The sequence below is a fragment of the Callorhinus ursinus genome, unplaced genomic scaffold (assembly GCF_003265705.2).
Source record: "Callorhinus ursinus isolate GAN/ISIS: 27379988/994484 unplaced genomic scaffold, GSC_fseal_2.0 scaffold82, whole genome shotgun sequence".
Lineage (NCBI taxonomy): Eukaryota > Metazoa > Chordata > Mammalia > Carnivora > Otariidae > Callorhinus > Callorhinus ursinus.
Genome location: NW_027397144.1, coordinates 1,482,975 through 1,508,241, shown reverse-complemented (window position 1 = coordinate 1,508,241; position 25,267 = coordinate 1,482,975). Strand labels below are relative to the sequence as shown.

General features: G+C 56.3%; 2 protein-coding genes and 1 long non-coding RNA gene across 14 annotated transcripts in view; 2 read left to right on the top strand and 1 right to left on the bottom strand.

Moving 5' to 3' along the window:
* DOCK6 (dedicator of cytokinesis 6) overlaps positions 1-8,516 on the top strand; it is a 41,403-nt gene extending 32,887 nt beyond the window's left edge. For 3 of the 6 annotated variants that reach the window (XM_073887750.1, XM_073887748.1, XM_073887747.1), the window contains 15 exons: positions 38-134; positions 270-404; positions 724-876; positions 1,064-1,222; positions 1,360-1,460; positions 1,987-2,179; positions 2,270-2,413; positions 4,320-4,451; positions 5,853-5,999; positions 6,100-6,189; positions 6,512-6,748; positions 7,140-7,283; positions 7,366-7,472; positions 7,713-7,874; positions 8,273-8,516. In XM_073887750.1, coding sequence (XP_073743851.1) covers positions 38-134; positions 270-404; positions 724-876; positions 1,064-1,222; positions 1,360-1,460; positions 1,987-2,179; positions 2,270-2,413; positions 4,320-4,451; positions 5,853-5,999; positions 6,100-6,189; positions 6,512-6,748; positions 7,140-7,283; positions 7,366-7,472; positions 7,713-7,874; positions 8,273-8,315 — 2,044 coding nt within the window. In that variant the 3' untranslated portion in view covers positions 8,316-8,516. Of the gene's footprint in view, positions 1-37; positions 135-269; positions 405-723; positions 877-1,063; positions 1,223-1,359; positions 1,461-1,986; positions 2,180-2,269; positions 2,414-4,319; positions 4,452-4,543; positions 4,559-4,721; positions 6,000-6,099; positions 6,190-6,511; positions 6,749-7,139; positions 7,284-7,365; positions 7,473-7,712; positions 7,875-8,272 lie in introns of those variants that run through there. The other 3 variants (XM_073887749.1, XM_025863041.2, XM_073887751.1) reach the window with 2 other exon arrangements.
* On the bottom strand, positions 7,883-9,356 carry LOC141371637 (uncharacterized). Its single transcript, XR_012376732.1, has 3 exons — positions 9,291-9,356; positions 8,489-8,661; positions 7,883-8,091 (listed from the first exon to the last, which is right to left on the bottom strand). It is a non-coding gene; the product is annotated as an uncharacterized lncRNA (long non-coding RNA).
* The window catches only part of KANK2 (KN motif and ankyrin repeat domains 2), a 26,032-nt gene continuing 9,980 nt past the window's right edge, over positions 9,216-25,267 (top strand). For 2 of the 7 annotated variants that reach the window (XM_073887754.1, XM_025863042.2), the window contains exons 1-7: positions 9,378-9,487; positions 10,744-10,952; positions 11,892-12,006; positions 12,417-13,640; positions 23,194-23,361; positions 23,463-23,565; positions 24,556-24,795. In XM_073887754.1, coding sequence (XP_073743855.1) covers positions 11,970-12,006; positions 12,417-13,640; positions 23,194-23,361; positions 23,463-23,565; positions 24,556-24,795 — 1,772 coding nt within the window. In that variant the 5' untranslated portion in view covers positions 9,378-9,487; positions 10,744-10,952; positions 11,892-11,969. Of the gene's footprint in view, positions 9,302-9,374; positions 9,488-10,490; positions 10,953-11,891; positions 12,007-12,411; positions 13,641-23,193; positions 23,362-23,462; positions 23,566-24,555; positions 24,796-25,267 lie in introns of those variants that run through there. The other 5 variants (XM_073887757.1, XM_073887758.1, XM_073887755.1 and 2 more) reach the window with 5 other exon arrangements.

The following is a 25,267-nucleotide window of genomic DNA, read 5'->3' as shown; positions in this document are numbered from 1 at the left end:
GAGAGCTCAGCCCCCAGCCCCCTCCCATCCCCTCCAGGACCAAGGATGAAATGGAACATGAGGCCCTGGTGGACGGGAACCTGGCAACCGAGGCCAGCCTGGTGGTTCTGGACACACTGGAGATCATCGTGCAGGTAGGGCTCGAGCCAGCATCTCTCTGACCTCTGACCCCACCGCCGTGCCTTGTGATCTCTCTTTCCCTGACCCGGGAAGCAGCTCAGTCCCTAACAGCTGGATTTCTGACCCCTTTCTCCCCGACCCCCTGGCAGACAGTGATGCTGTCAGAGGCCCGGGAGAGCATCTTGGGTGCAGTGCTTAAGGTTGTGCTGTATAGTCTGGGCAGCGCCCAGAGTGCCCTGTTCCTGCAGCACGGCCTGGCCACACAGCGAGCCCTGGTGTCCAAGGTAAGCCCCGCTCGACAGGCAGGGCCCTGAGTAATTGTTGTAGCCCACTGAGCACCTGCTGTATGCTGCTCAGCCACTTCATGAGACAGACACTCCTGAGCCATAGTTTATAGAGGAGGGAGCTGAGGATCAGAGTGGCAGAGTCACCCCCCCCCCAGGGTCACACAGCAAGGGCCTAACCCCGTGTCTGATTCTGAAGCCCACTGTGCTTGGCCAGAGGGGGCAGAATACAGACGCCCCTGCCGCAGTCCCCATCAGGGGCCTTCGGTGGCACCACGGGGAGGGGCTGACCAGTGTCTGTGTTGCGCTGGGGGGGCAGTTCCCAGAGCTGCTGTTCGAGGAGGACACGGAGCTGTGCGCGGACCTTTGCTTGAGGCTGTTGCGACACTGTGGCAGCCGCCTCAGCACCGTCCGCACGCACGCCAGCGCCTCGCTCTACCTCCTCATGCGCCAGAATTTCGAGATTGGCAACGTAAGTGGGAGCGGCGGGCAGAGGCCATGGTCCACAGGAGGCTCGGGGGGAGGGGAGGCGGCCGGGGGCGGGGGTGTGTTGGTGCAGTAGATGGAGGGTGGGAGGGGAGAGGTCGGCAGGTCGAGCGGGCCCTGGGGGTGAGGGTCCCAGGCTCACAGGTGTTCTCTTCCTTCCCGGCTCCTCGTAGAACTTTGCCCGCGTGAAGATGCAAGTGACCATGTCCCTCTCATCCCTGGTGGGGACAACGCAGAGCTTCAGCGAAGAGCACCTGAGACGGTCGCTCAAGACCATCCTCACCTATGCCGAGGAGGACGTGGGGCTGCGGGACAGCACCTTCGCCGAGCAGGTGACACCGCCGGGCCGCCCTGCCATGCCTTCCTCAGCCTACATCTTTGCTCCGCCTGCTTCACCCCCACCCCCGCCACTAAGGCTCTCGGTCACGTCTCGATGCCCTCATGGTCCCCGGCCGCTTCCCCGCTCCAGGTCCAGGACCTGATGTTCAACCTGCACATGATCCTGACGGACACGGTGAAGATGAAGGAGCATCAGGAGGACCCGGAGATGCTCATTGATCTCATGTACAGGTGACGAGGGCCAGGTGGGCCCTTCAGCTGTTCTCACCCACAGACAGGTGGCGGCGGGGTGGGTGGGGAGGGTGACAGGTGAGCAGGCAGGAGAGGGCACCAGGGGAGGGCAGGTAAATGAACGGTACCAAGGGTGCCAGGTGAACATAATTGGAGGACGACAGAGGAGAATAAGGTCAAGTGAGGGGGACAGGTGAGGTGCTAACCTGTGACAGGTCTGGGAACAAAGTGATTTAGAGAAGAGGTGAGGGGTGTTGGGGAAGAAGTAGCGGAGTGGGAGGCGGGGGACAGGTGATGGAGCTAGGGAAGGCGCGGGGGCCTGTGGGAGGTCGGGGCCTGGTGCACGGGGACGTGGGGCCAGGAGCAAGGGGAACAGGGGCGTGGCTTAACATTCCAGCTTTGGGGCCCGGCTGGTGAGCGCCGCTGATGGGTGGGGTAGCAAGCAAAGGGGGTGGACCAGCGAGGGGCGGCCAGTGGGGGCTAGGCGAGTCCCCATCCTCCTCACCAGCGCCCACCCGTATGCCAGGATTGCCCGCGGCTACCAGGGCTCCCCCGACCTGCGGCTGACGTGGTTGCAGAACATGGCCGGGAAGCACGCGGAACTGGGCAACCACGCGGAGGCCGCCCAGTGCATGGTGCACGCCGCTGCTCTGGTGGCCGAGTACCTCGCCCTGCTGGAGGACAGCCGCTACCTGCCTGTGGGCTGTGTTTCCTTCCAGGTGAGCCGGTGGGGGCAGTGGCGGGCCCGATGGGGCAGGGCGTGGCACCCGTGGGCCAGGGCCAAGGCCTGATGCCACCTCCCACCCCAGAACATCTCATCCAACGTGCTGGAGGAGTCTGCCATCTCCGATGACATCCTGTCCCCCGACGAGGAGGGCTTCTGTTCCGGGAAGCACTTCACGGAGCTGGGGCTGGTGGGGCTGCTGGAGCAGGCGGCTGCCTACTTCACCATGGTGAGGCCTGCGGCTGGCCGCAGAACGCAGGGCTCGGGCCAGGGTGGCGTCCTCAGGGCTACTGACGGGCCCAGTACCTGCTCTTGGAGGCTCCCAGTGAAGCTGCTGCCCGATCCCTTTCTGGGCAGGGGATTGACTGAGGACAACGGGGACCTTCACAAGCTCGGGTTACCTGCCTCTCTCCCTGTAAAACCCTTAACACGTGGCCTGGACGTAGTTAGCCTTCCGTACACTCAGCCGCTATTAAATTTTTTTCTATTAGAGAAAATTTCGAGCACGCATAAAAGGTTGCACCCCCCACCCCACACCCAGCACTCAAATCCAGCAACCACCAGTCTTCACGCTCTTGTTTCAACTCCTCATTGCCTCTAGGTTTTTGTTTTGGTTTTTTGATGGCGTTTGTTTTTTTTATTTTTGTTTTTGGGTTTTTTTGGTTTTTGGTTTTTTTTTGTATATACATAAAAAGACAAGATCTTAATTTTCACAATTTTTTTTGTACATAAAAAAGACAAGATCTTAATTTTCACAGATTGATTGATGAAACCCAACATGACCGTTCAGCTGGAGTTTTTTTTTCAAAGCTTGCCTACTCAGTGTGGTCTGAGGACCAGCAGCATGGGCATCACCTGCGGGCTTGTTATAAATGCAGAGTCCTGTGCCCCCCAACCCTACATTTTAACAAGATCTCAGAGATTCCTGTGTGCTGGGAGTCAGAGAAGTTCCAGCTTCAAACAAACCCTACTCATCACACTGTCACCTGCACAAGTACCTCCCTGTGCAGGCTCGCTAGTGAAATCCTTTTATGCAGCTCTTTATACCAGTCTGTGCTTCGATGTCCTTGACGATCTCGAAACAATTTTCTTTCTGCAGTTGGTTCGTTTGACTCAGGATCTATGTAAGACCCACAGTGGCTCTGGCTGACAAGTCTCTTAAGGCTCTCTCAATCAAAGAAAGAAAACAGGAACAAAAGACAGGGCATAAGTTCCCCACTTTGTACAATAAGGGTTTTTAATGTTTTCCTTGATAGGTCGAGGCCCAGGCATTGTATTGTCCACTGTTGTAAAAAGGTTTTCTCTTCCAGTTTGCTTGTTTGTGTGAAAGCAGTTGGGTTTTCCCCTGCATTTCACCTGTTGGAGACCTGAAAGAAACCCCTTGTTCCAAGGGTTTTCTGGCCCGCTTAGGGCTGGTTGCATCCCTGTGGTGTTGCTTTACCTGTTCCTCAGTCCCCTGTGTTTATGGGAACTGATGATTAGATCTGGAGCCCTGCTCAGATTCAGGGTCAGGTTTTCCAGCGAGAATTCTTTTCTGTGTTGCCAGCCCCCTAGTGGGGTTTTCATTATTGTCATTGTGTTAAAGGCTCAGAAACAAAAGCCTTGGGAATAAATTGGACGGTAGACACAGACCTCTCACAGTTGGTCAGCAAACCATCCCAGGCTGCCTGCTGTGCTGGCGCTGGCTGTGGGTGAGGGGCACTTAAGAGCGGCCATTATCACATGCCAAGAGGTAGCTGGGTGTGGAAGTCTTGGGCACCAGGCCAAAAGGGCTGGTGTTCAGGTCCTGGCCCTGGGGAGCCATGTCTCCGAGTTTTAGTTTTCTGAGAAATGAAGAAAAAGAAAGACAAAAAACAAAAAAACCTCCTCCCACAAATGAAGGAACGTGGGTAAAGTATAGATGTACACAGCACCTGGTCCGTAGTAAGCATGGTACAGACCATGGAGGGGTCTGTGGGGGCTGAGTGGAAAGACTGGTGTTCCATCTGGGGCAGGATGGTCAGAGTGGGCTTCCTGGAGGAGGTGATGAAAGATGGAGCCCTAGAGGATGGGTAGTTGCACAGAGGGTGGGCTGTTCCAAGCAGGAGAGAAAACTAAGGGGGGTGCTGGGAATCCTGATGTGCCTTCACCCCCAGGGCGGGCTCTACGAGGCAGTGAACGAGGTCTACAAGACCCTCATCCCCATCCTGGAAGCCCACCGAGACTACAAGAAGCTGGCTGCCGTGCATGGCAAACTGCAGGAGGCCTTCACCAAGATCATGCACCAGGTGGGCCCAGGATGCCCTCCCAGACCCTGCCTTTGGCCCCACCTCCCACCTCACCCCAGCTCAGCTGACCCTGATCCTTCTCTCCCCCACAGAGCTCTGGCTGGGAGGTGAGTCAGCCCAGTGGCCACCTACCTCTGGGGCCCCCGTGATGGCTGGTCAGCAGTGGTCTGGGACCACCAGGGGGTGCTGGAGGAACAGGGCTGCCTGGCCACAGGGGCTGGTGTTCAGTGGGCAATGACGCACCCTCCACATCTCCCCCCATTCCCCCAGGTCCCCCTCCCTGCCCCAGATCCCAAGGGCAGCCTGTGACTCACCCAGCTGGGAGCTCTCCAGAGACACCCCTCCCTCGGGCAGGGCCGGCTTGGTCACTGCCTGTGAGGGGGGGCTCTGACTCCCTCCTTGTCTGTCTTTGTGTTCCTTTTTGTCTCAAATTATGGTCTCTTCCCCTGTCTCTTTCTCTCTCCCTGTCTTGGGCACACTCTTTCTGTCTCTCTGGGTCTCTGTCTCCACTGTCTCCTCCAGCTTCCCCCAGGATCTCTGCTCCTCACTGCCATCTCGTGCTCCCCCTCTCCCGCCTCTCCCCGACTTGGGTCTATTTTTAGGCATCTCCTAGTTTGGGGAGAATTTTCTGGCCAAAGAAGGCAGGAACCCAGAGCCAAGATGGGAGGGCTGGGTGGGGGCCGGGTAGGACGGGCAGGTCCCCTCCTTCCCCGGAGAGAAGGAGGGGGAAGAGAGAGATCTCTGGTCTCTGCCCGAAGAATGGTACTCATGGGGCAGTATAACCAGGATCCTGGGGGTTGGGGGCTCTTACCTCTGACCTCTCCCATGACTTTGTGTCTCCCTCCCCTACCAATACCCTTGTGCCTGCCCTATTCTGCCTGGATCGGCCGTGGTGAGTGAACATGGAGCTACCCTTTTCCTTTCTGGTGGAGGGTAGTATACCTGTTGGGGGTGGGGGGTGCCCTGGAACAAGGAAGCCAGAGCCTCTGTCCCAGAGGGCTATGCATTGCCTCAGCCACTTAAGCATTTATTGAGCACCTGCTGTATACCCAGCCCCGTAGGCCTTGAGGACACAGCTGTAAGCAACAGAGCCCTAGTCCTAATTTCATATTGAGATCCAGACTCTGAAGAACTGCACGGGATGAGAGGGATAATCAGAAAGCAGCGGCTTGTGTTGAACGAAAACAAAGATTTGGGGGAGGCAGGAGACAAAGGCTGGGGAGAACAAGTGAGGGTGTGGGCAGCTGGCCATCGTCTGGGTCTCAGGGTCCCCCCAGCTGTGCCTGTGACCTAATGTTCTTGGGGTCTCCCTGGCCCTGCCCACCTCTTCTGCACTTGGGGGCTCAGGGCCACGCATCCCTGGGTCAAGGGAGCCTCCAAGGGGGGCGTCCCGGGCCACAGCTCCCCTTCTCACAGATGCAGCGTGTGTTCGGGACATACTTCCGTGTGGGCTTCTATGGTGCCCGCTTCGGTGACCTGGACGAGCAGGAGTTTGTGTATAAGGAGCCGTCCATCACGAAGCTGGCCGAGATCTCACACCGGCTGGAGGCACGTCCCAGCGGTAGGGGGTAGATGGGCACTGGGCTGTGCTGGGGCAGAGCGGGGGCCGCTGCTCCTCCATGGCCCCGAGTCAGCCCCATGTCCCCAGGAGTTCTACACGGAGAGGTTTGGGGAGGACGTGGTCGAGATTGTCAAAGATTCGAACCCCGTGGACAAGACCAAGCTTGACCCACAGAAGGTGAGGGCTCCTGACCATCCCAGGGGACCCCCAAATCCTATCTTCAGGGAGACTCAAAAGTACTATTGCCTGGGGACCCTCAAATCCTATTTCTCTGGCAAACTTCAGAGCTTCTCTCTCTCGGGGACCCCCAAATCCTTCTCTTTGGGAGATTCTCAAACTCGAGACTTTGGGAGATGTGAGAACCCCAGATTTAAAGCTCCCAGACCCAAGGAAGTCCAAATCCCCTTTCTCCAGGGATGGGGCCCTGCAGGGAGGCTGGCAAGCCCCAAGTGTGTGTACTGGGACTGTGGGAGCCTCATACCTGAGCCCCGCGTCCCAGGCCTACATCCAGATTACTTACGTGGAACCGCACTTCGACACCTATGAGCTCAAGGACCGGGTGACCTACTTCGACCGCAACTACGGGCTGCGCACCTTCCTGTTCTGCACGCCCTTCACACCTGACGGGCGTGCCCACGGGGAGCTGCCGGAACAGCACAAGCGCAAGACTCTGCTCAGCACAGATCACGCCTTCCCCTACATCAAGACGCGAATCCGTGTGTGCCACCGGGAGGAGGTGGGCAGAGGCCCCCGGCCCAGGGAGGGGAGAGGCCGAGACCCAAGATCAAGGGAGGCCCGGGTACCCCAGACCCAGGCTGGTGAGAGAACCCCAAACTCCAACCCCTAGACACCAATCTTCAGACTCAAACCTCTACTCCCCGACCTAGCCAACTGGAGGCTAGATCATAATCAGACCAAAGTCCCCAGAGCCAGACAGGAGGCTGAGACCAGACCCCCCCCCCTCCACCGCCAGACCCAGGCAGGCAGACGTCCCCACACCCTGTTCATGACACAGCCTCTTGGAACCCCACTCCACCCCCAGCAGGGGTCCAGGCTGCTCTGGGCCGGCTTGGGTCAGGACATCTTCGGGCCCCAGTCAGTGCCTGCCAACCGCCCCCCCCCAACAGACAGTGCTGACACCAGTGGAGGTGGCCATTGAGGACATGCAGAAGAAGACAAGGGAGCTGGCTTTCGCCACCGAGCAGGACCCGCCCGATGCCAAGATGCTGCAGATGGTGCTGCAGGGCTCTGTGGGGCCCACTGTGAACCAGGTACAGTCAGTGGGGCAGGCAGGCTGCCTGAGGCACCCCAGAGGCCATGTGGACACCCTCATGAGCCCCTCTCACCCTGCAGGGTCCCCTGGAGGTGGCCCAGGTATTTTTGGCAGAGATCCCAGAAGACCCCAAACTCTTCAGGCACCATAACAAGCTGCGGCTGTGTTTCAAGGACTTCTGCAAGAAGTAGGCCTGACCCCTCCAAGCCCCGCTTATGGGCTCTTTGCCTTCCTGACTTCATACAGCCTCTCTGTATCCGGGATGTCCATTATGGAGCTCCCGCCTCTCTGGTTCTCATTAAGTCTCCTCTACCTAGCAGACTCGCATTATAGCTCCTGACCCCACCCCCCATGGACTGCCCCCCACCTCCAGTCTTGCCTTCTCCTGACTGCCAGCCCCGAGCCTCTCCTGCCTTCTGTCTCCCAGGTGTGAGGATGCCCTGCGGAAGAACAAGGCCCTGATAGGACCAGACCAGAAGGAGTACCACCGTGAGCTAGAGCGCAACTACGGCCGCCTACGGGAGGCTCTGCAGCCGCTGCTCACCCAGCGCCTGCCCCAACTGCTGGCGCCAACCACAGTGGGCCTCAGGTGCCTGACCCCGGCCCCCCATCCATCGAGAGGGCAGAGGCGGGCACAGATGGGTGCTGTCCTATACGTGCGTGTCAGCACGCATGCTCACGACGTGGCACAAACATGCAACTAGGGGGACATGAGTGCTGGGCAGGCTCCCGGCAGCCACTTCGGATCCTGGCGAGGTCATTTCCCAGACATGTGACTTCACGTTCCTGAGCCGCGATTTCCGCATCTGTAAAATGGGCACAATTCTTAGCTTTGGTGGGAGATTCCAAGAGAGATTCTGTGAACTCGTGGCCAGATCAGAATGGATGGGAAAGGAGCAGAGTCCCTAATTAGAAGAGGAGGGGGTGGAGGGAGGCTGATGAGCATTATGGAGTTGGCCATGTTGACCCACCTCATCCTTCCCCCAGGAACTCCTTAAACAGAGCAAGTTTCCGGAAGGCCGACCTCTGAGCCCTGCATGGCCTGAAGCCACACCCAGAAGAACCATCACCCTGGCCTCAACTGTCTGTGCCTTCCCAGGATTCTCCCCCACACTGGCACACTGGGCTGTGGGGTGATCATATTCACGTGGGGCTGGGCCCTCTGTTCCTCTGTTCCCATCTGTGTGCACTGATGTTTCTTACCTTTTCTAATTTAAAGTGGTTTTCATGAGCAGCCTGTTTGATGTGGATCCTGGGAGTTGGGTCATGAGCGCACCCACACACCCTGATCTTTGACAGACTCTGAGAACCCACTGGGTGCCGGGAACACAGCAGTGACAACCGATGCAAATTCCTAACCTGGTGGGGCTGACATTCTAGTAGAGGAGGCAACACACAAATAATGTCACGTGCCCATGGGAAATAATAGTAACATTAATTAAACTCTTGGCAGAGGACTCAGCACTGCGCTAAATGGCTCCTAAAAAGACACCACCCCATTTATGGGGCCTTTGTGACCTCCATTAGGCCCCTGCCTCCTAGTTAGTGAATTTTCTCAATGCCATTATCAGGTAGGAAGCATTCTTAACCCTGTTTTACAGGTGGGGAAAATGAGGCACCAGGCAGTTAGAGGCTTGGTGGGGATTGGAGCCCAGGTCCGGTTTAGCCATTGCCTGCGCAGCCTCGCACTGACCCAGCCCCACTCCCCACCCCGCGGCAGTCACGCCACCCCGTACCAGGCCTGTGCTGGGCCGCTTCCAGCCCTCGGCGGGGGGGGGGGGGGGAAGAGTGGGGGGGGGAAATGGGGGAAGGGTGACCTCCCGCCGCCGCCGCCGCCGCCCGCGCCCTCCCGGAGCTGGGCCTCGGCCAGCCCCGCCCCCTCCCGCCCCCCGCAGCGCCCAGCTGCAGCGGTGGCGGGGACCATGCTCTGGGGACTCGGGGAGGAGGGGCGAGAGGACGACACCGGACCCCTTGCGCGCGCGCGAACACACCCACAGACACACACCTGCGGTCCAGGTGCGATCGCGTTCTCCCGGCACCCCCTCCACGGCGGCCCGGGCTGCGGGCGCCTGGGGGCGGGGCCGGCCCGGAGGGGGCAGGGCGGGGGCGGAGCCACCGCCGAGGGCCGGGCGGCCGGGCGGTGGCGCGCGGAGGACGCACGGGCGGCGGGACGCAGGGACTGCGGCGGCCGGAGCGCGCGAGGCGAGTAGGACCCGAGGTTGGGTCGGGGTTCGAGTCCGGTTCGGGGTTCGAGCGTGGTCCCCACCCCACCCACCCCCAATCCCGGGGCGCGACCTCGCCGTTCTCTACGAGCTGCTGCTTCCAACGCCATCGTCTAGGTCCAAACTTTCCCGACTTTGAGTGTCTCGTTCCCCGCGTCTCTGTCCCCCCTCCCCCGTCTTTGACCCCGGCCCTGCTTCTCTCCCCCGGCCCCATCCTCCTCCATCTGTACTTCTCGCCCTGCCCCTTTCCCGCATCATTGCCCTCCCTCTGCCTCTTTCTCCCACCTCGGTTCTGCTCTCTACCTCCCTACCCCCGCGCTGCCCCCTCTCGCCCTCCTCGGTGGCCGAGCCGAGCCAGGCCCCAGACGGCGGGAAGGCGTCCGGGCGTCCGGCCGGGCTGGGCCTCGGCCTGGCGGCTGGGCCGGCGTGGGGAGCGGCAGCTGTTTGCCATTAGCCGGGGACCCCGCAGGCCCCGCCCCCTCCCTGCACAGGGCGGGGTCACCCTTGCCCCCATCTTTGGGGCGGGGAGACCCCAGAGACGTCCGGGTTTGGTTGGCAGGGGGGCTTCAGGGAGACCTCGCCGGACATTCGGGTCGGCCCGGGACCCCGCGCCCCCTTACCTGTCCCCTCTGGGAGTGTCCCGACTCCCTTTTTCTCCATCTCTCTCCTACCTGGTGTTTCCTTTTCTGCACCCCAGGGGTCCCATACGGGGAGGGGGGCTTCAGCCACCACACTCCCCACCTCCATCTGCTTTCTAGACCTGGAGTCATCCTCGCACCTGGAGGGTGGTCAGATGACTGGACACTCTCAGACCTCAGTCTCTGTGTCTGGGAAATGGGCAGAGGGATGTGGAGTTGGGGGTGAGAGTGGTGTGGCCCTGGCAGTGGGGAATCTGCCAGGCTTAGGTTCAAGTCCAGACCCGGCCCCTTCCTCCTCTGGTGACCCTGGGCAAGTCATTGGACATTTCTCTGTCTCCAAAACAGGGCAGTAACCGAGTGCCTGATGGGACTGTTGTGATCAAAGGAGCGGCTGGGGTGATTATTACACTTATCACCATTGTTTGCCCCACCGCTGTTCACCTCCAGGGGCCCCCACAGGCTATTCCAATTCTGCTTCCTGCCACCAGTCTCTCTCAGGTCTCCGAAAAATACTTTTGATCACCTCCGTGGTGTGTAGGGGGTGAACCTCCAAGCAGGTGGAAAACCGAATTTCATACAATTGGTGACTGTGCTCCAGGCGTTGAAAGACAGAGACGTGGAGAGAGAGAGAGAGAGAGGGAGAGAGAAGTGGAGCGAGACACAGACGGATGCGGAGCGACGCGGAGAGACGTGGAGAGACTAAGCAAGAGGCGAGCAGGGTGTGAGGAGAGGACAAGCTTGGCCGCCCCTGGAGCCCCAGCCTCGCCTTCATGCCCGGCAGGTGCCCCGCTTGGCCCATCCTCCCAGGTACCCACTGCCCTGGCACCCGTAGGCCAGAGAGAGTCCTCCTTGGTGGGACGGGATGGGGCCTCTGGAGCAGGGTGGCTGGAGGTCAGACAGCAGAAAGGACTGGCCAAGCTCAGGCTGAGTGGTGGGGACAAAAGGGTCCTGGCTGGTCTCCAGGGCTGAGGAGAGGTTAGTGAGAGGCTTTGATTGTCCCTCCCTCTTGCAGCCTCCAAGCATCCTCTCTTACTTCCTCCCCCCCCCACCCCCACGACTTCCCTGGCCACCACCCGGCCTTCTATCCCTGCTGCGCCCCTGAGCCGGACGCATCCTGGGGGGGCAGGAAGTTCTCGTGTAGCCCGGCAGCAAAACTGTTTATTTTTAGAGAAAATTGTTTCCATAAAGAGGAAAGGCTTTGCTCCTCACTGCCTCCCCTCAACTTTCCCTACCCCCCCCCACTCTGGCTGGCCTGACCCCGCTCTGCTTTGGGGTCCCCTACCCTGAGCTCCATCTCTCCTTGTGCCCCTGTGTCTCCCGTGTTCTCGGATCTCTGCAGGAAGACTGTCCCCCACGTAGTGCCCCAGCCCCCTGCCCACCTCAGCCCCGATCTGTCCCCGTAGCCAGCTTCTGGCCTGGGCTGAGAGGAGGGGTGCAGGAAGGGTGGGGCCTGTCGGGCTTGGGGCCCCCCGGCCCAGGGCCTTGTGGAGGCGGGGCTGTGGGAGCAGCTGGAGCCTGTCCAGGGGCTGGACAGATGTGCAGGCAGGCCGTGAGGTTTGGTTTCTTTGTTCCAGGCCTCGGGGGCCCTCCCCCCCAACCCCTTTCCACAAGCCAGGCCGGGTGTATTCCTATGAGAGGGTCCCGGACTCGGGGAAGGTGAGGGGGGGTGGAAGGGGGACAGTTGTGGGGGAGGGGTGACCACATCCCCTCCCCCCGACTCCAGGCTCCAATATCCCCTCTTCCCAGGTACGCCTCAGCCGGTGCTGCAGGTGATCTGAGTCATAGGCCCCAGGTGACTCTTGAGGAGCATCTGCAGACCAGAGGATGGCCCAAGTCCTGCACGTGCCAGCCCCCTTCCCAGGTCAGGGGTCTCAGAAAGAAGGGGCTCTGCCTTGGGGTCTGGGAGAAAGATATGGCTTGCCTCAGGGGTAGAGGCCAGGGAGGAGGAGGTGGGGGGTGTTGTTGAGGGTAGAATACAGCCCTGCCCAGAGGGCCTGAATGAGGACCTTTTGGCTCTACCCTGGAGGGTCTGATGGGGGAGACAGTCTTTCAGGGAAAGGGGCTGGTCTGAGTAGAGACACAGGTCCCTGTGCTGGGGGTGTTGAGGGAGTAGGCACAGGCCTGCCCTGAGGGTTTCTGAGAGGGGGACAGGGCCTTGCCTTGAGACTGGAGTCACGGTTGAGCACCCAGTGGGCTCCCATCCCTTGGGCAAATAAACCTTGACTCTCCCAGGGATGTGAGTCTTCACCCTGGTCTTTCTTCATGCCCCAGGGACCCCTGGCCCAGCCTCCCCACCTACCTTCCCTGCCAGGGAGCCTGACCCACCGTACTCCGTGGAGACGCCCTACGGCTACCGCCTCGACCTGGACTTTCTCAAGTACGTGGATGACATCGAGAAAGGCCACACGCTCCGGCGAGTGGCCGTGCAGCGCCGGCCGCGCCTCGGCTCACTGCCCCGAGGTCCTGGCTCCTGGTGGACATCCACCGAGTCTCTGTGCTCTAATGCCAGTGGGGACAGCCGCCACTCGGCCTATTCCTACTGTGGCCGTGGCTTCTACCCGCAGTACGGTGCCCTGGAGACCCGAGCCGGTTTCAACCCGCGCGTGGAGCGCACGCTGCTGGACGCCCGTCGCCGCCTGGAGGACCAGGCGGCTGCGCCCACTGGCTTGGGCTCCCTGACCCCCAGCGCGGCAGGCTCCACCAGCTCCTTGGTGGGCGTGGGGCTGCCACCCCCGACACCACGGGGCTCAGGACTGTCCACACCTGTGCCTCCCAGCGCCGGGCACCTGGCCCACGTGCGGGAACAGATGGCAGGTGCCTTGCGGAAGCTGCGGCAGCTGGAGGAGCAGGTGAAGCTGATCCCGGTGCTCCAGGTGAAGCTCTCTGTGCTGCAGGAGGAGAAACGGCAGCTCACAGTACAGCTCAAGAGCCAGAAATTCCTGGGCCATCCCACAGGGGCCCGGGGCCGCAGCGAGCTCTGCCTGGACCTCCCAGAGCCCCCCGAGGACCCGGTGACTCTCGAGACCCGGAGCGTGGGCACCTGGGTCCGGGAGCGGGACTTGGGGGTGCCCGATGGGGAGGCAGCCCTTGCCGCTCAGGTCGCCGTGCTGGAGACCCAGCTCAAAAAAACCCTCCGGGAGCTGCAAGCAGCTCAGGCCCGGCAGGCTGACCCCCAGCCCCAGCCCCGGCCCCGGCCCCCACCAGACAGCCCCATCCGTGTGGACACTGTCCGGGTGGTAGAGGGCCCTCGGGAGGTGGAGGTGGTGGCCAGTACAGCCGCCGGGGCCCCTGCACAGCGGGCCCAGAGTCTGGAGCCCTATGGGACGGGGCTGCGGTCCCTGGCGACGTCTGGAAGGGTCGAGAGCCCTGCTGTGTTCCGCAGCCATGAGGTGGTAGAGACAGCATTCCCAGCATCCACTGGCAACGTGCCCACTGGCAACGTCCACCTGGTGAAAAAGATCAGCATCACGGAACGAAGCTGCGATGGGACAACAGGTGAGCCATAGTGGATGGGGGAGGGTGGTGGAGAGGTCCTCTTTGTTCCTCTGAATGCCAAGGTCTAGCCCCAGCCCTGGCCTTCCAGCAGACCAACCACTCTGGCTCTCAGAGCCTCTTGTCTGTTCACCTGCAAAAAAGGGGACAGTTGTACCACTGATTCTGTGCTGTAGGGAGGCATGCGGAAAAATCAGGTATCTGATTAAGTGTGCGTTTTCATGTCTAGTATGTTGTAAGTATCCAGAAAACAGGAGGTATTTGAGGGAGGGTCCCTAAGACTATTGGTTCGTTGGGCCAAAAAAAACCCAATTTATTCAGTGAATGGCAGAAACCCAACTTCAGACCAGTTTAGGCGAGGAAAAGGAAATGTATTGTTCACGTAACTTAGGGACAACTTTAGGTATAGCTGGATCTAGGTGCTCCAGTATCATCAAGGATCTCTGACTTCTTCTGTGCGCCTTGGAGTCGTCTTTCTCAGGTGAGTGAAAGTGGCCCCACCACTCCAGGCATCTGTCCTTCCATCTCAGTGGAAAGGGAGCCTCTCAGTCCAAATAGTGCCCATAAAAAAATCCCAGGGGTACCCCTCATTGGCCGGTGGCAGTCATGTACCCATCACGGAGCCAATCACGGTGTCCCTCACTGCCCGACCCCAGATCCTGGGGGTAGAGGAGCCCCAACCAAGTCCGGTGGCCTTTGAGAAAACAGAGGGGTGCCCCCCTGGCAGAAGTGCTGAGTCTGCATGCCAGGGAAGAGGATGTGGGATCTGCAAAATGACAGTTGCCCCACCACTGCTACCCTTGGGCTCCTGGGAGAAGCTGTCGGAATGATTCATAATAATGACAGTTGTTCTTTATCAAGCGCTAGCCTAGTGCCAGGTGCCATGCTAAGGGTTTCACTCGTGGAAGGCTAAAGAGTATGGGGCTTTATAATCAAGCCACCTGGGTTCAAATTCTACATCTTGATGTAGCCCTAGGTGAGGGACTTCACCTCTCTGAGCCTCAGCTTCCCTATCTGTAAGTGGCGTAGTGATAGTCCCCACCTCTAGGACTCATGTGAATTAATGCGCACAGTGAACCCTCAGTCCCTGCTTGTTGCTGCTTTTGATAATTTTCAGGCTAATTCTGCTTATAGCTGGGGAAACTGAGGCTCAGGGAAAAGTTGTACTGGCCCTGGGTCACACAGCCAGGAAGTGGCTGAGCCAGGATCTAGACCAAGGTCAGAGGGCTCAAAGGTGCAGCTCAGGCCCTCAACCCAGTCTCGAATGTCAGAGCCCCATGGCGGGACCCGAGGGCACAAGCTGGAGGGTGGGGACCCAGCTGTGTTTTCTTGCTTTTCCGTGTTGTTCCTGGCCAGCTCCGGACACCACTCCTCTGTTCTGTGTCCATCACAAACTCCCGGCCCTTTGACTCTGGCCCCCAGCCAAGGGCCCTGCCCAGTTCAGCCTTGGGATTTCTGAGAGGCAGCCTTCATTCCAGTCATGCCACCTAGGGCAGCCATGGGGCTGCCTGCCTGCAGGACACACAGACATAGTGATGTTCCCACTCTGTGCAGGCTGCTGCCCCCCAGAGTTCTTTCTTGTGTCTCACTTAACTCCTTCTTGCTGCAGCCAGCCCCAGTCTCGGCTCTGCTTGAGCAGAACTGCAGTGCGCAGTTCATTTTAGTGTCTTTTCATTCAGCAGACTTTTATTGAATGTCTGCTATGTGCCAGACTCTTCTAGGCACTGGGGACACAGCAGTGAACACGATAGACAGAGCCTGTGCCATAAACCCGTGAAGTCCTAATAATAAATAACTGAAGAAATATTATTTCAGAGAATACGTGTTTGAAGCAGATAAAACAGGGGCACAGGGCAGGCAGTAGTTGGATGGGGTGGTGGTCTGGGTTCCGATTCTGATTTCGCTGTTTCCTAGTTCTGTGCCCTTGAGCCAGTTACTTGACCTCTGTGTGCCTCATTTGCAAATCGGGGGTCCTGACAGCCCGGTGTCACCAGATCAGTGTGAGGTTTAATGCGTCAGTTTTTATCGAGTGTTCCGTGTGGCGTCAGGCTGTTGGCTCTTTGAACTGAGACATGAAAGAGAAGAGGCAGGCAGGTGGCATGGAGGTGGGAAGAAGAGTGTTCACAACAGGGACAAAGGTCCCGAAGTGAGGAGTTGCCTTGAGCACATCAAGGTGTGGAACCAGCTGGAATAGAATGAGGCTGGAGAAGCAAGGTCTGGAGGTGGCAGGGCATCAGAGGTGGGTCCTGTAGGGCTTGTAGACTTGGGAGAAGCACTGTGAAAAATGAAATTAGATAGTACAGAACTTGACAAACATTCCAACTATGTGTTCAGGTCGGCCAGCTTGATGGGTAGATCTGGGAGTACTCCCTGGAGGAGGCGGTGGCAAGGAGGACTTCTCTGCCATCTAGAATTCCCTCACTGCAGCCGAAGGGCGGGGAGGGTGAGAAGCAGCCTTCCCCTCAGGCTGACTCGGGTGGGTGAGGCAGGCAGAGGCCTGGACACCTCCCCGGGTCCCTTCCCGCCCCCCGCACCTTCCAAAGGCGCCACCGCAGCAGAGAAGGGGCAGCTGGGCATGTACATCCGTGGGGGCTCCAGGGCTTTGAAATGTCCTTTGCTCCCTTTCGAAACATATTCCTCTGACAGCAATTCATACTCTTTGTGGAAAATTTGGGAAGTAACAGAAGAATCTGGAACACAAAGCAAAACCCCAGTAAACCCACCACCGCCCAGACGCAGCTGTTGTCAGCACTTCTTCTTTCCTTCCGAAATTTTTAATGCAGAAAATAATACGTATTTTTCAAGCCTGGCAACAGGGAACTGATGCTGATGGAAAGCGTCATTTTGTGTTACTTGACTTTGAAAAGCAGTTAGGCAGCCTCACCAAGGGGCCAGGGCATTTTTAGACGCTCTTTTCATATTTTAACTCATTTACCTCCCCAAGCCACCCGGATGCGGATGCTTTGGGCAGTGTTTTCATCCCCATTTTACAGATGAGGAAACGGAGGCCTAGGGTGGTTGCCCACTGTTCATAAGGCCAGAATTCAAACTACGCCTTTAGTTTTTTGGATTTAACATGATCCCAGAGGCATTTCTTCTCGTCATTAAAAATTCCTGGGATGCCGTATTTCCTGAAAAGCCACATCAGTCTCTGCTGTCATCCGTGCCACGCAGACATCCTCCTGTGGAAACCCCTCACATCTTCTGTTTTCTCAGGACAGGTTTCTAGAAAACCATATTTTTTTAAAGGTTTTATTTATTTGACAGCAAGAGAGCACAAGCAGGGGAGAGGGGCAGAGGGAGAGGGAGAAGCAGGCTCCCCCGTTGAGCAGCAGGGAGCCTGTTGTGGGGCTCGATCCCAGGACCCCGGGATCATGACCTGAGCCAAAGGCAAATGCTTCACCGACTGAGCCACCCAGGCGCCCCTGGAAGACCATTTTTGGGGCCCATGACGTCTGTTGCCAACTTGCTTTATTCCCCTGTGGCCTCACTCCCTTCCCACACTGGGTGGCTGAGTGGTTTACATTTTTAAAAATGTCTTTTGGCCCGAAGGAGGCCCAAACCTAGTTCATCTAAATTCTTCAGCTCACAGCGACCAGCTCCGTCGGTCTGTGCACGCCAACCCTCTCGTTTTACTTGATTCTTTTTCCACCTTCTCCTTCCATCCTCAGTGCTGAGGGTTGTATGATCTTTGTTGTGACGGCTCAGTTCTGCTTGGTTCTTTTTTTTTTTTTTAAAGCTTTATTATAATATGTAAAAGTATTTTTTGCATATTTAATGTATGCATTTTGATGAGTTTAGTGCCCCGGTTCTGCCTGTGTAGCATGTAAGCGTGGACAATATATAAAAGGACAAGTGGGGCTGTGTGAAATTCAGTTTCATATAATTTTCTTTCTTTTTTTTTTTTAAAGATTTTATTTATTTTTTGACAGAGAGAGATAGCAAGAGAGGGAACACAGCAGGGGGAGTGGGAGAGGGAGAAGCAGGCTTCCCGCGGAGCAGGGAGCCCGATGTGGGGCTCGATCCCAGGACCCTGGGATCGTGACCTGAGCTGAAGGCAGACGCTTAACGACTGAGCCACCCAGGCGCCCCAATTTCATGTAATTTTCACATATCCCAGATAGCATTCTTCTTTGTTTTTTTCCAACCATCAAAAATGCAAAAATCGTGCCCACGGTCCGTAGTTGGCCAACCCCTGCCCTATGCCATTCATGCTCCCCGCCCCCCCAGCCCATGTAATATCATTCCTCACAATCCACCTTCCAAAAGCTTATTTAGACATTTCAGTGTCCTTGAAAAATATGCTCTGTGCATGCTTGATTTCCTAAAATGGTATTGTGATTTCCGAAGAAGAAATCTTGCTGTTTCTTTCTCTTTTTTTCCTCTCTGTACACTCTTTTTGAACTCTCCATCCTGATGCTTGTACCTCGGGCTTGTCACTTGTAATGACTGCGTCGCCTTCTGCCCTAGGGGCGTGCTACAGTTTTCTTTTCTGTGCCCTGTCGGTGGGCACCTGTGTGCCTTCCAGCTCCTGGCTGTCATGAGCAGTGACGGCACTGTCTTCAAGTGTCACCTCCCCTGGGGTTGCTGAATCACAGGGAATTCACCACTTCACTCCACGTTTTGTCCGATCCTTTCTGGGAAAACTCTTCCTGTCCCCACTCCCACCAGCCACGCTTGGATCCGAGGTGCCCATTTCCCCACATACCCACCGGCACAAAGTTTTGTCTCATGTTTTGCCCATCTGACACTAGCGCAAAGTGGTATCTCCTCGTTTTAATGTGCATTTCTTTGATTTTTTTTGGTGAGATTGGGCATCACCATCTATGTTTAATAAGATTCTTCTGTGGATCACTTATTCATAGCCTTTGTCCATTTTTCCTCGGACAATTTTGAGAAGTTCTGGCATATTCCAGAATCAGGGTTGGCAAACTGCAGCCTTTGGGCCAAATCCAGCCCACTGCCTGTTTTTATAGGCTTGAAGGCTAAGAATGGTTTTTATGTTTTTAAATGGTTGAACGATATGAAAAGAAGAACAACATTTGTGACATGAGCAAAATTATATGAAATTCAAATTTATCATGACTCAGCCATGCTCATTAATTTGCATACTGTCCAGGGCTGCTTTTGCCACTGAGACCCTTATGGCTCACATAACTGAGAATATTTATTGTCTGGTGCCTTACAGAAAAAGTTTATTGAATCTTGTTCTAGAAGATAATCCCTTGGTCATTTTTGGCATTGTGAGTATCTTCCCATAATGTGCATTCTTCTATCATTTAACTTTGTCTTTGTCTTTTTTTTTTTTTTTTTACAAGTTTATTTATTTGACAAAGAGACAGAGAGGGAACCAAGCAGGGGGAGTGGGAGAGGGAGAAGCAGGCTCCCCACTGAGCAGGGAGCCCAATGCGGGGCTCTATCCCAGACCCTGGGATCATGACCTGAGCCGAAGGCAGACGCTTAACCATCTGAGCCACCCAGGCGCCCCCTCATTTAACTGTCTGTGAGGGTTGTTTTTGTTTTGTTTATTTTTATTTTTAATTTTTTAAAAGATTTTTATTTATTCATTTGAGACAGAGAAAGAGAGAGAGAGAGAGCACAAGCCGGGGGAGCAGCAGAGGGAGAGGGGGAAGCAGGCTCCCCGCTGAGCAGGGAGGCCGACGTGGGACTTGATCCCAGGACCCTGGGATCATGACCCGAGCCGAAGGCAGACGCCTAATGACTGAGCCACCCAGGCGCCCCTGTTTTTTGTTTTTTTTTTTAATCAAGTAGAAATCTTCATGTCAGGTACAGTTAAATCCATTGTATTTTTCTTTTTTTTTAATTTTTAATTTTTTTCAGGTTTTGAGATATAATTAGCATGTAGCATTATTATACCCATTCAAGGTATACAAATAGTGATATTTGTATATATTGCAAAATGATGACCGCAGTAAGTTTAGTTAACATTTGTCAGCTCAGAGTTACAGGCTTTTTCTTGTGATGAGAATGTTTAAGGTCTGCTCTCTTAGCAGCTTACAAATGTACAGCACAGCATTATTAGTTAATAGTCCCCATGCTAGGCAGGACATCTCCAGGCTTTATTTATCTCATAACTGGAAATTCCTACCTTTTGACCCCCTTCTCCTATTCCCTCACCCCCTGCTTCTGCAAACCACCGCTCTGTTCTCTGCATCTGGGAGTTTGGTTTTTTCCAATTCTACATGTAAGTGAGATCATCTTGTGTTTTTCATATGTAGTTTGAGTTCGTTTGTTTGTTTTTAGAGAGAGGGAGAGCGTGGGGAATAGGGAGAGGGATAAAGAGAATTTTAAGCAGGCTCCGTGCTCAGTGCAGAGCCTGATTCTGGGCTTGATCTCACAACCCTGAGATCATGACCCGAGCTAAAATCAAGAGTCAGACACTTAACTGACTGAGCCACCGAGGCGCCCCATCTTTGAGGAATTTTTTTAAAGGAATCTTTCCCCTTCCTGAGGCCCCCGATATTCTGTTACATTTTCTTCCTGTAGCTTTGTAGCTTCTGGTAGCTACATTGATCCTTCAGAGTTTTTGTGTGAAGGTGTGAGGTAGGGATCTAGCTTGATTTCCGCCCCCCCCCCGCCCCTTGGGTTGAGTAAGCTGCTTTTCCCAGCATCACACCCCAGAGACCAACTTTCCCACCAATTTGTGGAAACCCCTTTGTCTTAACCCCAGCTCCCTCAGCAATGCCTGCTGTTGGGCCATTGTGGCTGTTTGGAACGTTTTACTCTCTCTTCAGCCAGGTTCCCCATCTTTGCCCTTTTTTGTAAAGTTGTCTTAGCTGGTTGTGGACTTCGGTTCCCCCATGTAAATTGTGGTATCATTTTGCCCCATTTGGCCTGCTCTTCCCTTGGGGCAGAATGGGCTATGGGGCTGCTCTATTTCTTTTTTTTTTTTTCCTCCACTTTTAAAAAATTGTGGTAAAATACACATAACATTAAACTTAGCATGTGACCCATTTTCGAGTGTCCAGTGGCCTAAGCACATTCACACTGTTGTGCAGCCATCTCCAGCATCCATCCCCAGAACTTTTCCATCTTCCCAAACTGAAACTGTCTGAGTTAAACACCGACTCCCCGTTCCCTCCCCCGGCTCCTGGCACCCACCATCCACTTCCTGTCTCTGTGAATGTGACCCCTCTGAGGACCTCACAAAAGTGGAATCCTGCAGTATTTGTCCTTTTGTGACCCACCGCTTTCACTGCGCAAAATGTTGTTTCACCTGATTTTTTTGACCCTCCCCGGCATTGAAATTAGGAATCTAGAGTTTGGGGCCAATCACTGAGACGGTGAACTGGCCCATCTGCCTCCTGACACATCCCACTGGGCCACGGAGTGATTTTGTTTGTTGGATGTGAATTTATTGACAGAGTTTAAAAAAGGAAATCAGGAGATTCACATAGGAGCGCCTGGGTGGCTCAGTCATTGGGTGTCTGCCTTCAGCTTGGGTCATGGTCCCAGGGTCCTGGGATCGAGCCCCGCATCGGGCTCCCTGCTCCGCCGGAAGCCTGCTTCTCCCTCTCCCACTCCCCCTGCTTGTGTTCCCTCTCTTGCTGTGTCTCTCTCTGTCAAATAAATAAAATCTTAAAAAAAAAAAAAAAAGACTCGCATAGAAACCCCAGTGTGTGTTTGGTTCCCCACAGGGGCTCAGGCTACGGCCCTGGAAGCGGCCAGACCCGGCCACACCCTGGGCTGGGCGCCGTCAAACCCATTTGTGGCTGTGTCTCCTCTGTTCTTCATGCTTTGCTTGTGCTGACTGGTGACTGTCTGCTCTTAACTCTGAGTGGTCATGGACTTGAGGAAGTAGTCACTGTGCCTGTCAAAAAAAAGTTAAAAGGAATTGAAAGGAATTGGTCTGCAGAGCCTGTGGCCAGGGGTAGAAATGAGACGTCCTGGGGAAGCAGGGGCACAGAAGCCACACGTGGCCTGGGGGAACCTGAGCAGGTTCTGAGATGGGGACAGCCACTCATGGTGGCACTTCTGTTCCTGGCTCCCAGGCTGGTGATCCAGGCCTGGAGCTCCCTGCTGCCCCCACTGCCACGTGGGCAGTGGGCACCCTTGAGACCTAGTGCCCACAGAGTCACCTTTGTCCTCTGCCCAAGCTGGGTGTTTTTTTCAAATTGTGATAACGTATGCATGATATAAGGCTTATCATCTTAAGCATTTTATTTTCTTTTATTTTATTATTTTTTTCAGTAGGCTCCATGCCTAACGTGGGGCTTTAACTCATGACCCTGAGATCAAGAGTCGCATGCTCCACCGACTGAGCCAGCCAGGTGCCCCGCCCCCATCTTAACCATTTTAACGTGTCCAGTTCAGGGGCACTAAGCACATTCACATTGTTGAGTGACCATCCCCACCGTCCATTTCCAGAACATTTTCATCTTCCCAAACTGAAGATCTACCTGGATGGGTTGTTTGTTTTTTTAAGATTTTATTTATTTATTTATTTGAGAGAGAGAAGGGGAGAGCCAGCGTGCGCGCACGTGCGTCCATGTGAGTGGGGTGGGAGGGGCAGAGGGAGAGAGAGAATCTCAAGCAGACTGCACTGAGCACAGGTCCTGACCCGCGTCTCGATCCCATGACCCCAAGATCATGACCTGAGCTGAAACCAAGAATCAGATGCTTAACTGAACGAGCCACCCAGGTACCCTACCTGGGTGGGTTTTAATTTTTATTTTCCGGGGCCCCTGGGTGGCTCAGTCGGTTAAGTGTCTGCCTTTGGCTCAGGTCATGATCCCAAGGTCCTGGGACTGAGTCCCGCATCAGGCTCCCTGCTCAACGGGAAGCCTGCTTCTCCCTCTTCCCTCTGCCCCTGCCTGTGCTCTCTCTTGCTCACTTTGTCTCAGAAAAATCAATAAAATCTTAAAAAACATTTATTTTCTAGTAACCCTTATTATTTCTTTTTCCTGATTGTTTAAGTGTTACCTGCTTAAAGTTCAGAAGAACAACCTTGCTTTTGTTAAAATACTAGTAAATCTTATCTAAGTAGTGCTTCCGGCGCTCTTGAGTTAACAAATGATCCTTGAGCACTGTTGACATCCAGGCCTTGTCCTAAGCCCTTTCCCCCCATGTCGCCGTCTTCAGTCTGCACAACAACGCCATGATGGAGGAGATGTCATTCTCCTGAGGCACAGAGAGGTTAAGTGACTTACCTGAGGTCACACAGCTTGTTCATGGGAGAGTTGAGTCCCTACCATGCCGGGGACTCTTGGCTGTGATCAAACCTTATTTCCAGATAACACTCAGTGTGATGTTGGGGGGGGCTGGTCACAAGCCGGGATTGTAGTCACAGTGTCTTCTTCCCGGTCCCTGATCAGCTGCCAGCACAGGCTGTTGGAATCCGATTCTGCTGCTCAGAGGGTGAGGGTGACCTCAGGCAACCCTCTGTGCCTCAGTTTCCTTATCTGGAACAACCAGAATCTCATGGGCTGGGAAGATGTGACGAAGCAACACAAGCCTCAGCCCTCCGAACGCCTGGCCCGGGGTATGTGACCCACGTTGTTACCCACGGTGAGCACCTCTCTTCCTGCCCCTGCAGGGCTCCCACGGGCTCTGGCAGAGTCATCCTCGTCACCCCCAGGAGTGGCGGTGACCCCCCTGGCACAGCCTGAGAAGAATGCGGGTGGAATGGGCGCCCGCGAGGCTGCTAACACGGAGCCCACCAGGCAAGCAGCCTCGTGTGAGTCAGAGGAGGCAGGGGGTGCAGGTGAGTGGGGGTGGCCGCCGAGGGGGACGGGGCCCTGGAGGCCTGGGCATAGGGTCTGGCTTTGGGAGATTCTTAACAACACCACCTGCCCCGCCCCCCAGGCGAGCCCCCGACAGGCGTGCGGTCCATCATGAAACGCAGAGAGGAGTCCGCAGACCCCGCGGCCCACCGGAGGAGCCTGCAATTTGTGGGGGTCAATGGCGGGTGAGAGGAGCCCCCCACCCCACCCCACGCTCCCACCCTTTCCTCAGCTTCTACCCTTCTGATTGTTCCCTGGTTTGTTCATGTCCAAGAATGCACCCTGGCCTAGGCCCCTTACTTGGATTCACTCCTTTAAGCAAGGCGCGGTAGACGGTTGGGACACTGAGGCACTCCGGGGCCGGATGTCTTGCTGTAGCTCACACGGCGACGAGGAGTCAGCCCCGGTGGTCAGACTCCCAAGCCTGTGCTGTGGCCGCTGGTCTGTGCTAGTCCGCAGAAGGTGCTGGGCTTGGCTTCCTACCCGGACGGAGCTCCCAGTCCAGTGGGGCCTCAGGCACTGGCACACAGTTCAGACCCAGTGTGGTTGGAGCGGTGATGGGGGATGGGGACACTTGGCAGTGCAGGGTGCGGGGGGAGGCGTTGATGTCCCCAGGGGAGACACTGAAGGAGGGGACGAGTGTGCTGCAGGATGAGCAGGAGCCAGCAGAGTGAAGAGTGGGGGTTGGGAGGGCACAGCCTGGACAAAGGCTCAGAGGTGGGAGGAGGAAGCCACACGCATGAGAAGCCAGAGCCATAAGGAGTGGTAGACAGGGATGGTCTGGGGACTTTGAATGCTGGGCCCAAAGCTTAGACTCTGTCCAGAGGCAGCAAGAAGCACAGGAGGGACCTGTTTGCAGTGGGGTGAGGGTCTGACGCGGTTAGACCTGCATAAGGGGCCAAGGGAGACGAGGTACTGAAGAGTAGAGGGTGAGAGCAGTATTTCTGCCCCCACCCACCCCAAGCAGGATCGCAGTGCTAGCTAGTGTTTATTGAGCGCTTCCTGCGTGCCCGGTGCTGTAAGGCACGTCGCCACGGCCCTGTGAGGCCGATACTGCCATTATTCCCATTTAACAGATGGGGAAACCAAGGTGCAGAGAGGTCACGCGGTCAGAGCCCATGTCCTGTCCCATCTGCTGCGTCTCCTCACTCCACCTGTCCGTCCTTCCTTCCCAGGTACGAGTCCTCATCTGAGGACTCGAGCACAGCAGAGAACTTTTCCGACAACGAGAGCACAGAGAGTGAGGCCCCGGAGCCAAAGGAGAAGGTTCCAAGTGTGGCCGAAGCCCCCCAGCCCCGGCCCTCGGGGACGGCGGTGGCCAGGAGCAGCCAGGAGGAGAGCCAGCTACCTCGGGGGTCTCAGCAGGCGCCCGTGGCAGAGGGCGCGTCAGGAGCGAATGCGGAGGAGGAGATCCGGTCAGTTTTCTGTGTGGGATGAACTCAGACGGTGTGAGGTGGGTGACCCCTGCCTCAGATGGCACCATTCATGCCCTCTGAGGGAACCTGCCATCAGTCGTGCACACCCTCGTCTGAATTAGCGAACCAGCGCTTTCTCCTTCTGGCCGTCCAGAGGTCTGCAGGCTTTGATAAAGGGCCTGATGCGGGCAGTTTGGGCTGTTGGGGTTAGAATTTAAGGGACAGGCAAAGTTCGGCCTTAAGCCACCCACTGTCTTTGGGACATACGCCACACCTACCTTCGCCCGCCCCCCCCCCAGTGAAAAATCTGCCCTCGGGCAAAGATTTTCTATCCACCACTGTCCGCTTGGAATAAACTTTAGCCTGGATGTCCACTTTCTCTTGGGCTCTGTCTGCTCCCCATGTCTGGGGTCACCCGGGAGGCTGCGGTGAGTGCTCTCAAGATAAACTCCCCCCCCCCCCCCCCCCCCCC